The sequence below is a fragment of the Limulus polyphemus genome, unplaced genomic scaffold (assembly GCF_000517525.1).
Source record: "Limulus polyphemus unplaced genomic scaffold, Limulus_polyphemus-2.1.2 Scaffold5755, whole genome shotgun sequence".
NCBI lineage: Eukaryota > Metazoa > Arthropoda > Merostomata > Xiphosura > Limulidae > Limulus > Limulus polyphemus.
The window spans coordinates 16816-33300 of NW_013671365.1; the positions used below are offsets into that span (position 1 = coordinate 16816).

Here is a 16485-nt window from a genome sequence, read left to right on the forward strand (position 1 = left end):
TCTCATCCTTACCGCGATAACCATGATGTCTTCACTCTCATCCTTACCGTGATAGCAGTGATGTCTTCACTCTCATCCTTACCGTGATAACCGTGATGTCTTCACCCTCATCCTTACCGTGATAACCATCATGTCTTCACTCTCATCCTTACCGTGATAACCGTGATGTCTTCACCCTCATCCTTACCGTGATAACCATCATGTCTTCACTCTCATCTTTACCCCGATAACTGTGATGTCTTCACTCTCATCCTTACCGCGATAACCGTGATGTCTTCACTCTCATCCTTACCGTGATAACCGTGATGTCTTCACCCTCATCCTTACCGTGATAACCATCATGTCTTTACTCTCATCCTTACCCCGATAACTGTGATGTCTTCACTCTCATCCTTACCGCGATAACCGTGATGTCTTCACTCTCATCCTTACCGTGATAACCATCATGTCTTTACTCTCATCCTTACCTCGATAACAGTGATGTCTTCACCCTCATCCTTACCGCGATAACCGTCATGTCTTTACTCTCATCCTTACCGTGATAACCGTGATGTCTTTACTCTCATCCTTACCGTGATAACCGTGATGTCTTCACTCTCATCCTTACCGTGATAACCGTGATGTCTTCACCCTCATCCTTACCGCGATAACCATGATGTCTTCACTCTCATCCTTACCGTGATAACCATCATGTCTTTACTCTCATCCTTACAATGATAACCGTGATGTCTTCACCCTCATCCTTACCGTGATAACCATCATGTCTTTACTCTCATCCTTACCCCGATAACTGTGATGTCTTCACTCTCATCCTTACCGTGATATCTGAAAGTATATAAATGTCAACTTGACTTAAGATCAACACTTGGATAGAATATGAAAGAATATAAATGTCAACTTGATTTAAGACCAATACTTGGATATTTTAAAGTATAAAACATCAACTCATCAAAAAGATCAACACTTGGATACAAATATGTACAAAGAAGAGGTGATATTGGTATCAGCACTAACAGCAAATACTGGTATCAATTATTACAACTACGATGGATCCTGATAGTGGAAAATGAATGAATTCAATATTAAATTTTTCCATGTTGCAGGTGGTGTTTTTAGGTTAGTTATTGATATTATTTTAATTATCTAAGAGTAATGTTTCATGGTCTACATTTTTATGAAAATTGTTTAATTTTTGTTCACCAACCAACATACTTGTTATAATATAAAGCAAAACACATTTAGAAATTTTCATACATTTCTCATACATAGGCATTTAGTGTATTTTCTACCGAGGTGCATAACACGAGCAAAAAGTTGATTTTGGCAAGAAAAAAAAAGCTTCAGTGTTCTAACACATGAACACCAGGAGCCTATGTGCAGAAAGTTATCATGACACGAAGGTATGAAACTGAGTTATTCATTTTGTAATTTAACTTTTCACTAAAAATGATTACATTATTACTTGTAAGCTTATGGTTGAGTTAGTGGAAATACATGAAAAACACCACTTAGTTTATGATTTATGTAATGGCAATGTGAAGGTCTCATGTGTTTGTTTGATTTGGATGTGTACATTCAAATGTGCACGTCCAAGTCAACCAATCACAGGGCAAGTATGGTGATTGGTTAGTAGCTGATATTTGTTAGATGAATGCTAAGCCATAAATATCTAGTATTTTGTTTGAAAACTGTCATGATATTCAGATAGTCACTTTGGTTACAACTGTGCTCCCATACGAGAGCAACACTGATAACTTTGATCCTGTTGATCCAAGTCAACCAATCACAGGGCAAGCATGGTGATTGGTTAGTAGCTGATATTTGTTAGATGAATGCTAAACCATAAATATCTAGAATTTTGTTTGAAAACTGTCATGATATTCAGATAGTCACTTTGGTTACAATTGTGCTCCCATACGAGAGCACACTGATAACTTTGATCCTGTTGATCAGATGGGCTTACATATTTAAATGTAAAATATTTGTGTAAAAATACTAATACCTTGTGCTACTTCCTTTCCATTTACCAAATATTTTAAATAGATTAATTATTGAAGTTACTGAACCATTAGTTATAATATTATTTCCAGATTTCGATGAAGATGGAATAAGTGTGTTCTGAACGTTCAAAGCTTTTGTAAATAAAAATGTTTTGTGCCTTATCAGACTTTGTTATCCACATAATGAACTTGTTGCTAATTATACTAATGTTAAACAAATCCAGATGCACATGGCTTGATTAATTAAACAACAACTATTGTTTTTCCTCAATTCTGTAACTATTTTCGGGATTATATTACCATAAATAGGAAAAAAAATTAAAATTTTAACAAAAGTAGAGATCATTGGTTATTCATAGAATTACTATAAGAAGTGTCCAAAACAAAATAAATGCTGCAATAAAAAGTACAAAAACAAGTAAAGAGGTACTACTTCGATAGATTTTAAAACTATTTTCAATCCCTACTTTGGTTGGCAAATTTAGACTGCTTCATTTAGCTATATAAATCACAATGCCAAGTATGGATTGAGAATCATTTAAAAATCTATCCAACTAGTATCACTTTACTGGTTTGTGCAGTTTTTATTGCTGCATTTATTTTGTTTTGTATACTTTTTATAGCAATTCTATGAATAACCAATGATCCCTACTTTTTTAAAAGTTATTTTTTTCTCCTATATATTTGTTCAGTTTTTGTATGTCCATGTAAATGGAAACAACAGCTATAAACTTTCAGTAAAGCCATATCCCTGATAGCTATAACTTTCACAAATTTATAAAATGTAACCTTTGCTTTGGCCTACAGATAAGTGTATAAAGCTGCCAAAATAGGGATTAAATTTTATAAATTTGTGATTGTGGTTTTAATACTTGTTTCATTATGTTCTGAAGCAGGATCCCCTACTTCATTTTAAAATTAAAAATTTTTAATACCCATCTTTGTTTACTTTTTATGTTATACCTGTACAATGTATATACTTTACCTTTAGAAACTGTTGCATGCCTATCCATTGATATGTATCACCATATGTTGGGTTAAATCGAGTTGAAAAGATATTTAAGTATGTGCATATGTTCACCATTTATAAAAAATCTGTATATATTTATTGGAATATCAAAAGCTGATACCCACAGACCAGTCAAGTAAGCTGGAGAAATCTTGCAGTTATGGTCCAAGCCATCTAGAGGCTAGCCTCGCTGATGTGATCAGGTTGGTAGGTAGTAGACAAAAAAGTTGCTGTTTTAGAAATTTTTGAATTGTTATACTGGAAATGTTAGTGACCTTTTTAGCATATTATTAGTATATATATACATATATATATGTGCATAATATATTGTAACCAATACTTTGCTTAGGAATTCAATAGGGTGGCTTTTCGGCATGTGAATTATTTGGAAGCCTTGTTGATCCCTACTATTAAATACTACTGTATTTAATAATTATAAAAATCTAGATGCACATGGCTTGATTAATTAAGCAACAACTATTACAGTACTTATACTTCTATTAACTATGTCTAGATGAGGTTAGTTTACGTACTTGCTTGCTTTTCATCTTTTTTTGAAGATGAAACATCTTATTCACAAATGAAGACTGACGATTTTGTTCAACTTTCAATTTTTTCAAACAGGGTTCATGAAGACTTCTAACTACAAAATAAGAAGAGGAATAAAACAGCTTGTCATTTAGTAAACATATACAACGTTTTTGTCCAAAAAATAGATATAGAGAAATTTAAATTCTACTAACTTTCATAGTTTAGCAAAAAAAGTAATTATTTTAAGATAATTTTTAAAAAAATTACTAAATGTATTAAAACTATAAAGGAGGTAGTTTTTAATTAAAAGTTAAAGTTTCACAAATTTCTTCAGCTATACACAAACGTGATGGTAACTTTTGTACTGAGAGCAGCAAAAAATCTAACAATATACTTTTCAAAAAGGACGAGGCTTCCGTTAAAAGAAGATCTATACAACACAACTTTTTATTTAAAACTGTAATATAGTTCCTAAATATATATAAACTTCAATGAGTCTAATGATACCAAATTCCCTTAAAAATGAAACTGATTTTTACTTTTGTTTGGTGGAAGAAATGGAAGTGCACAGCAAGAAGCAGAGAGTTTACTCCTGCACTTTTCAGACTTTGCACTAGCCACATGCAGACCATCTTTGCATTGGGAGTATTCTGGATCTTCTGTAGTTTTCAAATTAATCCCAGCTCCTCCATAATCAGGTAACATTCTTAGGTCAACATTATAGGTGGCACTGGTTTTCAAAAGTTCACGAACAGTTGTAGAATACCAGCTTGGAAACACTTCTGGTAGTCGAGTATTCTGTTGCTGCTTATAACTAAAGTATAAAAACAAATGTTAACTGAACATTCTAATCACATACCTAGAATGTTATCCAAGTAAACTATTTGAAAAATACAAGTTTGAGGTTTATATTTTAAAGATCTTAAAATAGTGTATGTGCACAAAGCTATTTGTCTTAAAAGTAAAATTCATGACTGATACCTACTAAACAAGTTTTTATTAATAGGTAAGAAATATTTGAGATCTTTTGTTTAATACATATTCTTAACAAACAGCCCTTAAATATTACACTGACTTTATTATTTGATGAGATTCTTTGATTTGAACAAAGTCCACAAATCAAGAATGAGTTACTACGAGATATGGTGCAGGACAGCAACTTCAAAGTTTAGAAGAGGAATCAATGATTTCTTGAAAAATAAATTGGTGGGTTGAATTTTTACCTTTTCTTAGAAGTTGGTGTGCAGGGACAGTCTTGAAGGATCAAATTCCCTTGTTGTACATGTGTTATCCATATTATCAGTCAACATATCCACCTTCATTACAAACTGTGCTTTTCTTCACGTAAACATTCATTACCTCATCTAAGAATAGGTTAACTTAAATCCTCTTGAATATAAATTTTCTAGGGTGACATCACCTCAGATTAAGCTGCCTTTGACAGCAGAGAAGATGCTTTTACTAAAAGTTTTAGCAGCTTCTTATACTTCCAATCTGTCATTGTGAAATCTGCATGTCTCGCCAAGTACCCCCACTTTGCAACTCCTTCCTACACCACTGATTTACTCTTATTACTATTAGTATTAGTCTTAAACTAAATGTTAGTGAAACACCTGCATTGGTAACACAGTAAATTAATACTAATATTATATTTGTATTAATTATAAGTGTTAATTGTAAAAACCTAATACTATTATCTGTAAATAAACCAACGCAGCAGTGCGAGTTTAATCAAATTATATAATAATAACAATGCAATGAAATACAACATCATAAAGTAGTTTATTAGACAGAAGACGATTCCTGAACAGTCAGTGGCAATATAGCGGTAAAACTTGAAATTTGAAAGTCAACTGTTCAGAAAATCTTTAATAAGCCATAATGGTGTTCAGCAGTTTTTACTATTATAAATTTAAAAACAGATATGTTGAAAATATATAAAACTTTGCCCTGACACACTAAAACTAACAATGTACAATAATATTACTGGTATAAAAATATTATTTTGAATTACATTATTATTATTACCTCGTGTGTTCAGACTCCATTTTGAATAGTGCGCCCTCTCTTATTTTATCGATTAATATATTTTTCCACAACATAATATTGATAAATATTTATATTACTGGTATTTTTTTATGTATTTTCTTGCGACTGTATATCCTACCATAAAAATTATCAAATGTTTTAGCCTGAGACCCCTCCTCTACTAAGTGATTTAAGGGAAATTTACAATTATTTATTTATGTATAGAATCAACAGATTAAACCAAATTGTAGGTACTTACTACATTTACCATACATAAAATGCATATTATATTATCAACATAATACACATAATGATTGGTAAGAATATACCCAAAGGACCACATAACCACTATATTTTCTTCATGCTTTTGATAACGGACTATACTTAGATTATAGTTTAAGGACGGGGAATGTGAAACTATCATTTGTTTTGTCTTAAGATGAATTATAATAAAATTTAATATTTCAGGGCAATCAATTAAATAATTACCCATTTTTTGTGAAGAACCGACTATTTAATTAATTAAAAAATACAATAATGGCAACTTTTACAGTAGATAAATTTTGAACTTAATTATTATAACGTCTCGACCCATAGTATCGGGTCATCATCAGGTAACAATTACACTGAATAAAACAGTTTGTATTTCTTGAAAATTCTCTACCAAAACAAAAAAAAAAAGAATCTTAAACACTCAGAGTCATATATAACCAAACATATCCACAAAGTTTGTTTGTTTTTAAGCACATATTACACCTTACTGATGAATGACGTATTAAATTATCTCAACAAAAACTCTAACAGTCTGTACGAAAACCAAATGAACAAACTTCGAAAAGCACTTGAGAAAGATGTTTGTATCTCGCAGAGCTGAGAAACTGGTTTGTTTCTTGAATTTCGCGCAAACCTACTCTAGGATAAATATTCTAGGCCTTAGCTGTTCCTAATTTTGAAGCGAAAATATTCTATATGCCCAAGTTACAAGAGAAAAAGCCTACACAAACTTGTTATTGAATTAATTATCAAATACCCTAAACACAAACTTTCCACATTTTCATCAAGCCTTCTGAACTTGAACGTTAAATAAATTACAAAATATCATTTTAAAGAAACAACTATTCAGAAGAATGTAAAAAAGGTCTTCAAACACATTTACTTGTTTACCCGTAAAAGAATGATTAACAATTAAAATTACTTCTTTTTGTCTTACAGTTTCATCTTTTATATCGTTTAAAAGAAAGTTCCATTTATATATTTAGTAAATTTAACGACTTTATTGATATTAATTAACACATTTTTTAATACTTTATTTTGCCAGTTACAATAGTCATCGCTTTCTGCTAAAAAATCGTGAAAAAGAAACAGCAAAAACAGATTTACTGGTGGCCCTAACCTCACCTCTGAAAATGACGTTACCATCACCCATTGCTAGTCTTTAATTTAAACGACGAAATATGTATAATTGTGTGTTTGTATAATATTTCATTTTAAATCATTGGTCAACAAGGAGCATAATAGTATTGTTTGTTTTTTTTTAAGTTAAGCACAAAGATACACAATGGGCTATCTGTACTCTGCCCACCACGGGTATCGAAACCCGGATTCTAGCGTTGTAAGTCCACAGACATACCACTGTGCTACTGCGGGACAATAGTCTTGGAGACTTAACCAATACGTTGTTTTAACACAAAGCTACACAATGAGTTATCTGTGCTCTGTCAATATTATTCTTCATTGTTATATTTTAATTTTAAAGCTTATTATTATTATTTTGTTTTTGCTATTATTCAAAATTATAATACATCATGTTTTCATACCGTCTGATTACATGTTTATTAAATTTCAATTAATTTGTTTAGCATATTCATAAATTGTAAATATCCATGTATTCTATACTGGTTATAGCAATATATTTATATTCTTAAATAATTGCAGAATAACTAAACTTTAATCTGGAAGTAACTTGCTCGTGGATTTGGGTGTTTCAGGGTGGAAGCTGGATGTATACATCATGCAATACCCGCCACTTTAAAGCAGGTCTTTCTTTGATTTTGACTTGCATACTAAAATATGCGAAAACTATCTTTTTAAAAATGTTTATTGAAATACAGTATATCCAAAGAAACACAGTAGTTTAGCTTGACAACAACAAGAATAAATAAACGACTAGACAAAACCAAAAGTGACGGACTTCAACATTACGTTATTATTAGTTAAATTAACAATACTGATAACCAGAGGGGTCGCTAGGCTTTGGCATACGGGGCACGTGCCTTGATTCTATTTGACAGTGCTCCGAATTCCCATTTCCCTCTTGGTGTCTTGAAAAATCAGAATAGAAAACCACGATCGATATTATACTAAAACACCAAAAATTCCCGCGCCTATGGGCGGCATAATGGGCCTGAGCCCTGAATCTTTTAAGCATCTAGCGACGCCTCTACTAATGACAATTAGACTAGAATAAAAAACATTTATCATATAAAACACCACAATAATTAATTAATATTCTTAAAAAACCTATACTGCCAGGAGGCAGAGTAAAAGCTTTAAATACGTAGAAACTAACGAGCTAGCTGTCACGTTAGGGTTAATATTTCTAGAATGGGAAAACAAATCAGTCAATATTTTATTAAATTCTATAAATTATGGATAAGAAGATATTATCTTAATATATCCAGAGTTCACACCATGCTCGAGCAAGGTTGGAGAACTGATTTTCAGAACTATGTTTTTTGTTTTTTTTTCATGGGGACTGCTCAGTCAGTACAGTCCAACGACATATTAACATCACTTCTCATATAATTTGTTGTTTTTCAAAAGTTTCTGAGCTGTTGCTGCACTACTAATTTCAAGTTACAACTACGCTATTGAATAATTTTATACTGCTACATAGGCAAGGAAGGAAACAGTTATACAAATGTCATTTGATATGAAACAATAAAAGTTATGAAAAAATCCTAAAACAACATAATATCTAAAACAATTTTTGAAAATCATAAATGCTGGAGTTTAGCACATAGTATTGACATTTACTACGAGCAGATATTATGGGGGCGTGTAATTGTTCTGATTAAACTTTAAAAAATTTTTCCTAAACGAAGTCGCATATTCCATAGAAAATCTACCTTTTCTGGCTTTGCTAACAAAGGTTATTCTACAGAAAGACAGTGACAAAAATTTCACTGGCTATTCAAATAAAAGATCTCTAACAGACCACTTTCCTTATATCTATAGACTTGTGCAAACAATAGAATTAGTCAAGGATAAGCTAAATAAGTCACAACTGTCATGAGAGATTTGAATTATAGAAATTCAACAACTATATACCTATACTTTATTTACAAAGTCTAATTAATCTATCAAGAAAGTTAATGTGTGAAAGATGGGTATTGCAGATTCTTCTTTATTGAGTATAAAACTAAACCATCGTCAAATTATAATTTATTTTTATATCTGAATAGAAATGGAAGGAATAATGAGAAGGCACACCATACTTAAGCCAGCACGTCTTTTGTCTATGCTGTCAGTTATTAACACGTGTTGATCTTTACTGATGATACGAATGTATTCACACATCAGGTACGTTCGTTCAAGTCACAAGAAACAGTACTCCTCTGTTGGAATGCTCATTTTACTTCCACGATTCAAGTTTCTGTGGATTTTAATTAGTGATTATCTTTAGAACTGTGAAGTAAAATTATTTATGCTAAATATTTACTTATTGTAGTTCAGTAAATGCTGAGCTTATGAGTATTCCATAAAAATAGAATGTGTAGAAAAACAACAATTACAGACAGTTAATACAATTTAACAAAACACTGCTGTGTACATAAACAAAAATTACAGAAACTTTATGTGACTTAACAAAATAATGTATACATAAACAAAAATTACAGATAGTTAATGAAAGTTAACAAAATCTTGTGTACAAAAACAACAACTGTAGAAACTTAATGAAGGTTAACAAATAAGTATGTACAAAAACAACAACTGTAAAAACTTAAAGTTAACAAAACACTCTGTACAAAAACAAAATTACAGACAGTTAATACAAGTTAAAAAATAGTGTGTACAAAAACAGTTGCAGAAACAACAGAGGTGAAAGTAAGTCTGTACGGTCTGGTATGGCATATCAGTAAGAAAGTGGTAACAGTATGCAATACACGTAGGTAAGTAGGTTAGGCTTAAATCTATTAACAACAAAATTCAGATTTATCACTTGAACAAACACATATATATTACATTTTCTTAAAACAAAATGCTTCACTTCAGTTTTCACTCTTCGTAAGGTGGGTACAGTTCACAAGGTTTAGAATGTTAGTTAATGGCTGCCATAGCAACCGCTTGTTTTTTTACTGGTCAAGTCTAGCACTTTGAAAAATTTAGGATAAAAGAAAAGCCACCCCAGCAGACCTTAACTGGTATGTTTAAACATAAAAATGAGGATGTAGAGAACTGCTGATCAAAAAACAATACCTACAAATAAAGCAGTCATGAAACCCCTGACACTGTTTCATCTTCACCAAGTGAGCCAAAGAGAGGAGACTGATGAATTACGTGGTAAGAAAACTGAGACTGAACCTCAGTAACATGCTGTGTGGTCAAAAATGCAATTTGAGAAGTTAAAAAACAATAATTATTGGTTGTTTGCTTTTGGTGAGAAACTTGGTTGTACAGTATGTTGTGACATTTTTGGTTTGAAGCTGCATTCTGTAAGTCATTAATATCTCGTTAGACTGAGCCCCATGTGAAATATTCTCTTATGAAAAGGATAATAATGACACAGAATTCTGCTCCTTTTGCAAAATAGAAGTGAGCAGTTTACACTGAGTATGAAAAAATTAAAACAATGCGTAAAAGAAAAGAAATTCTTCCCAATCTGAATGCTAAAAGTGAAGAAGTGACATTTGAAACTACTACTCATGTATTCTACACAACTTATTACATCGGCAAAACAAATCTACCATTCAGTGACCATGAGAGCCTCACAGACCTAAAACATTTGATTGATTTGGGAAGTTCAAGCATGGAAGCCATTAAAGAGGAAGTTTTAGAATGCTTGCTGCATTGCGAGTTCACTCTAGCACTACTGTCTGGAGTGTTTGTTAGCTTTTATAGTGAAGGTGTCACGTTTGGATTCAAAGCTGGTATTGAAAAACTGATAGAAAAGGATTTCCCTAATCTGTTGATAAAGCCCTAGAAGTCACTAGAGATACAAATGATTTTAAGGCTTTTTTGGATGCTTAATATTCTTTGTACGGTCAGTCACCTAAAAATTTTCGAATTGAGAGCTCACGTCAATGATTTACATATTGCACTTCCAAAAATCAGCAGTCTTCAATGTAAGGTACGTGGTTTCAACATCGAGAGTCATCAATACAGTCTGACAAACCTATTTTGATTTGGCAAAACACTTTGAGGAAGCCTCACCAGACTGGTCAAGAGATGAAAGTGAACAGGTTAAATTTCAGGGACTGCATTCAAAGCTGTGTTCTGCAAGTTTTGTCAGAAACCTTTATTTAACACTGGATGTGCTGACAGAACTGAAAAACTTGTCTGTGTCATTATAAAAATAAGAATTGGCCATTCCAAAAGCAGACAACCTGATGAAAATATATATGTAAAGAACATGAAAAGTCTCAAAACACATCCAGGAATTTGCACCAAAAAATCTGTGATGCTCCAAAACATCAAACTATAAGATGCTAGAAGAAGTCCCAGAACCAACTCGTCTCAATTCATTCAAATAGCCATTGACAACACAAGGACAAAACTGTTCACAGCTGCTTCAAACAAAACTGATCAAAGCACACATGAAGAAAGCTTCTGGTTATAAGAACTCCATTCAAAATGTGTTGGGTTTGAATCCTGAAAAATGGCAAGAGGGTCCACAGAATTCTTGCTTTGGGGAAAATGAAATAAGAGCACTGGCTGATCAACTGAGAGTCTGACTGCAAAAGGGGAATCATTGTGGATGTGTTATTCATTTCATGTATGGGATGTGGTATATAAAATAGGTGTAGCACATTCGTCTTAAGGCATGGTATGAGAACCAGGAGATGAGCTCTACATGCTGATGTGGGACTTTCTTTAAAAGGTTAGTTTCATTCTTTGATTACATCCAAACATGTAGTAGTGGTAGTAACTTTAAGTAATATTGTGATTTAAAAGGGTTTGTAAAAATGTGTGAGTGGAGCAGGTAGGTGGGTGGCATGGGATACAACAGTACCAATAAAGAAATTAAGATACTTTCACCACTCTTTAACAAAAGTAGGTTTGTACGTTCATTAGTTACTTGATCACTGGTTTACAAAATACATGTGCTTCTACAAGTGTTTGTCAACAAATCAAACATAGGTTTAGCAAGTACTGAAGTTTGCCAAAGTTCACAGAGAAAGAGTGCATGGGTTTAGTCGCTATTACTATTGGTCAAAAATTTACAAAAAAAAAATTAAATGACATGACTAAATAATACTTACAGAAAGAGAGAGAATAGCTTAAGATAAAGATTATAGATGTGGGCACACATACAAAGCTTTAAACACAAAACCTAACCACTTCTAATTTGTTTACCTGTCAACAAAGCTTTTAGTGCTGAGTTTTTAGTTTGTTAAGAAGAAAGCAAAAAGTGATGAAAACTTGAGTGCTAAATATACCCATTATATAAAGTACTAACTAAGTACTGGGATGTGAAAATGTTCAAGTTACATTTTAAGATTTAATTTCCATCTTCAAAGGAAGGGTATAACAGTACAATAAAAATTCAATGTTCCAACTAATCCAACTTAATACAGTTTTGATATTTCCCACTGTTAATTTTCTTAAACAGAACATAAACTTAATGAACGAGAAACAGCAAGTACAATAGAAACTTCCATATATCTGTTTCTGTACTACACGGAAAAAAAGGAAACCTATTCCGTGGTAATACATAAATATGGCTGGAAATAAATTGATCTAAAACTCAAGTTAAAATGAATCGAGACTTTTTAAAAATTTATATAAATAAAGATGACTGAACAAAATGCAAATACAAATTTCTCACAAAGATAAAACTATCTTTTAAAATGGTTATTTGTACATAACTGTTTAACATCCAACACAAAAACGTCAGTAATAAAACCATCAAAGATTTTAAATAAATGCTGATTTTTATAATTTTATCATAGTAGCTAAGTCATCTCACAAGCATAAGAGAAATATGCCCACAGAATAATTAGTGTTTAACATACATAAAAAATTCAAACCATACAATAGATTTCAAAACAACTTGTGACATGTTTAGGTGAGGAATGCATGAATACAAAAATGTAATACTTTATCAAAAATGGTATATGAATTTTTTTACTGAATTTCTGGAAAATAATTATAAGATACTTGTTTACACATAAAACATCTGAAAATTGATACTAATTAATTGTATAAATGACCATAAACCTACCTTTCATTCTCCTAACATTATAATTTCAAATTATTGATAAAACTTCTATTCAATTTACATCACCCATACCTGTTGTGAGGAGGGAAAACAAAATGCACAAAATCAGACGTAGGTGTCTTTCCACATCATGGCTGTGTAACCAGAGACATTATAAACATGTATCAAAAAAGTACAGTCTAAACAGTAAAATTATTTTTATTCAAAAACTGAGCACTAAAATCAAAGGTCATCCAAGGAAGATATATATTCTGACAACTTCAATGACGGAAGTATCTATGCAATCATTGCAACAACACTCGTGTAGCTGAAATGAAACATAAATATAAGGATCAAAGAACATAACACTCCCCCATCACACATTTATGAACACAGCACAACAAATCAACATCCAATTATTGTTAGCAACTTTAAAATATTATGTAATATTATTAGAAGAAAAAGAAAAGAAGCATTAATTATTTGTGAACTAAAACCTAATTTCAATCAAAACACAGGTGTCACATTATACATTTTCTAAACTGGAATAAAATGCTCTTGCAATATTTCACATAATAGACGACGATTACCTGATGATGGCCAGATGAGTGTTTGAAGCATTGTAATAAAATTAGAAAAATAAATAATCAATTTAAAACCTGTATTTCTAAACTTTTATTTACTACCCACACCAGGTGATTCCTCCCAAAACATCGACAACAACTAGTGATTCCTACCGCAGAACCAACCAAACCTAGTGATTCCTGCCACAACAATAATTATGCATGGTGATGCCTGCCACAAAAATAACCACACCTGGTGATTCCTGTCACAACAATAGCCACACCAATCACACTATGTGACTTATGCCATAACACCTGGAGACTCCTAATAAAAAGGTGTTGGTTTTAGCCATAAATAGCGACTCCTATTAAAAAGGTGTTGGTTTTAGCCTTAAATAGCGACTCCTTAATAATAATCATACCAACAATCACTACCCACAATACATGTAATCAAATCAAAACCATAGTATTAAAGTCAGAGTATTAACACATCTGTTGATTAGAGAAACAGTTGGAAGAGCACTCACACGGTGCAAACAGTCCTAGGTTCTAAGCCTACACACGGGAGGTGTAAAACTTGAAATTACCAAACTTTTATTCACTACATGAAATATTTTCTTCATATTTTACAAGCTTGGAAAAGTTATTCGAACCGTGAAAATTGTTGAACATTACCTACGATTCTACATTAGTATTACTACAAGGTTTTAAAACATTACATCCATTAATCCGCAGAAGAACAATCAATTTACAGCCATGAAACATATATATTAAATGTTGTAGTGTAGTTGGAACGTATCAAAGAATTCACAAGTACTTTATTGGACAACAGTTTTCATCACTAGCCGTGGCATGCACAAGCTGGATCTACATGGAATACCAAAAACAAGCAAATATAGATGGTTGTTATGTTTTACGATATAAAACATTTTGTGCATACTTTCAAATACTGCAACTTGCAATTACAGCATATTCCAAATACTGCTGCTTACTTGTAATCATAAGAACTTTACCAGCTCACATAACATTTAGTTTTAAGCCTCTCCTTTTGTGCTATTTTTGGCCAAAGTTTAAAATGTGGCAAAAATTTAACTTTTTCATGGTCATAGTTTAAAATGTGGCAAAGTTTTAACTTTAGTATGGTCATAGTTTAAAATGTGGCAAAGTTTTAACTTTAGTATGGTCATAGTTTAAAATGTGGCAAAGTTTTAACTTTAGTATGGCCATAGTTTAAAATGTTACAAAGTTTTAACTTTAGTATGGCTGTAGTTTAAAATGTGACAAAGTTTTAACTTTAGTATAGCTGTAGTTTAAAATGTGGCAAAGTTTTAACTTTAGTATGGCTATAGTTTAAAATGTGGCAAAGTTTTAACTTTAGTATGGCTATAGTTTAAAATGTGACAAAGTTTTAACTTTAGTATGGCCATAGTTTAAAATGTGACAAAGTTTTAACTTTAGTATGGCTATAGTTTAAAATGTGACAAAGTTTTAACTTTAGTATGGCCATAGTTTAAAGTGTTGCAAAATAGGAGTAACTTTAATCAGGCCGTGGCAAAGTTTGACAAACTTCACCAAAGATGGCAGTAGAGAGATAGGATGTAAAAAAATTAGTAACTATTATTTAGTAATAAACAAAAATAGTAATTAATTAATACTTAGACTTAGGTAATTACATAGGCTACTAATCAAAACAACTTTATTGTCATAGTTTAAAATTTCTAAATAGCTTTTAACTATTACCTTTGTTTAAACTCCATTTAAGCTAAATGAGCCATTTACTTTAATTTCTTTGATAAAAAATGTATACAATTACAATCTTTTATAACATTTGTGATAAAAGAATGTGTTCAGATTAGAAATTTTTTTAAAGTTATGCATTTTAATAGCCATCCAACTAGATGACAACCAATACAACCCACACACACACCAAGTTCAGGAACATAAACCTAGGGCAGATCTTTAAAGCCATATGGAATTTCTTATAAAAAAAATTTCCAAGGAAAGATACGGTTTACTTAACCTCCTGTCATTTGCTGTAAAAAACATAGCTCAGAGAACAGAAGAGACTGAAATAATTGACAGAAAACACTTCCAGTGACCAATGTCACCAAACTATAACTGATCGGGATCAGTTTCTTATTCTGATTCAGAGTCAGCTTCATCAAATCCTGTTAGATCTACATCTTTCAGGAGATTTCTACTTAAAGCAAATTCCAGCAGGGCCAAGTGACAAAACACATACTGATCTGGTGTTTGGATGCTGTAAGCACGCTGAGAACGTATTTTTTCAACTGTTCCTTGGACGTCAATCTGTCCAGTTGCTTCAAGCCTCTGAATGCTGATGTCTAACGTGATAAAAGTTCCTAAAATAGAATTTATTGTCATTCTCTTATACTTTTTAAGCAAACAAACACACACATGCAAATTATTAATTAATAATAAAAGTTCCTAAGAATATTTTGAAATTTTGGAATAAATACCATATTCATACTAAAAAAGACAACAGCTTGTTTGGAATATTATTAATAATAGCTCTTTTAAGAAGCACAAATTCATAATTTTTTAAATTTATATTCTCATATTTTTGAATAAACATATTGCTCAAACTATAAAATATAACATTTATAATGATATTTGTAACATGATGAAAATTTCTAGAAACACAAGTTTACTAACACTTATACTCCTTCAAAGTGATAAAATAGAAACAAAGTGAAATCATTTGGTTATTTCCTAGAGACATCACGGTTATCACGGTAAGGATGAGAGTGAAGACATCACGGTTATCACGGTAAGGATGAGGGTGAAGACATCACTGTTAGTATCCAAGTATTGATCTTAAGTCAAGTTGACATTTATATACTTTCAGACAGTATCCAAGTATTGATGTTAAGTCAAGTTGACATTTATATACTTTCAGATAGTATCCGACTA

General features: G+C 31.7%; 2 protein-coding genes across 4 annotated transcripts in view; both read right to left on the minus strand.

Moving 5' to 3' along the window:
* The window catches only part of LOC106472942 (TATA box-binding protein-associated factor, RNA polymerase I, subunit C-like), a gene marked incomplete at its 3' end in the record, with an annotated part of 21857 nt that extends 16260 nt beyond the window's left edge, over positions 1–5597 (minus strand). The window contains exons 1-3 of the mRNA XM_013933612.1: positions 5569–5597; positions 4080–4354; positions 3543–3652 (exon numbers count right to left, since the gene is read on the minus strand). Coding sequence (XP_013789066.1) covers positions 3543–3652; positions 4080–4354; positions 5569–5588 — 405 coding nt within the window. The remainder of the gene's footprint in view (positions 1–3542; positions 3653–4079; positions 4355–5568) is intronic.
* Positions 5598–7648: 2051 nt separating this feature from the next.
* Positions 7649–16485, minus strand: part of LOC106472943 (tyrosine-protein phosphatase non-receptor type 9-like) — a 31227-nt gene continuing 22390 nt past the window's right edge. For 2 of the 3 annotated variants that reach the window (XM_022401475.1, XM_022401476.1), the window contains one exon: positions 15688–15914. In XM_022401475.1, coding sequence (XP_022257183.1) covers positions 15688–15914 — 227 coding nt within the window. Of the gene's footprint in view, positions 15915–16485 lie in introns of all 3 variants that reach the window. The other variant, XM_013933613.2, reaches the window with a different exon arrangement.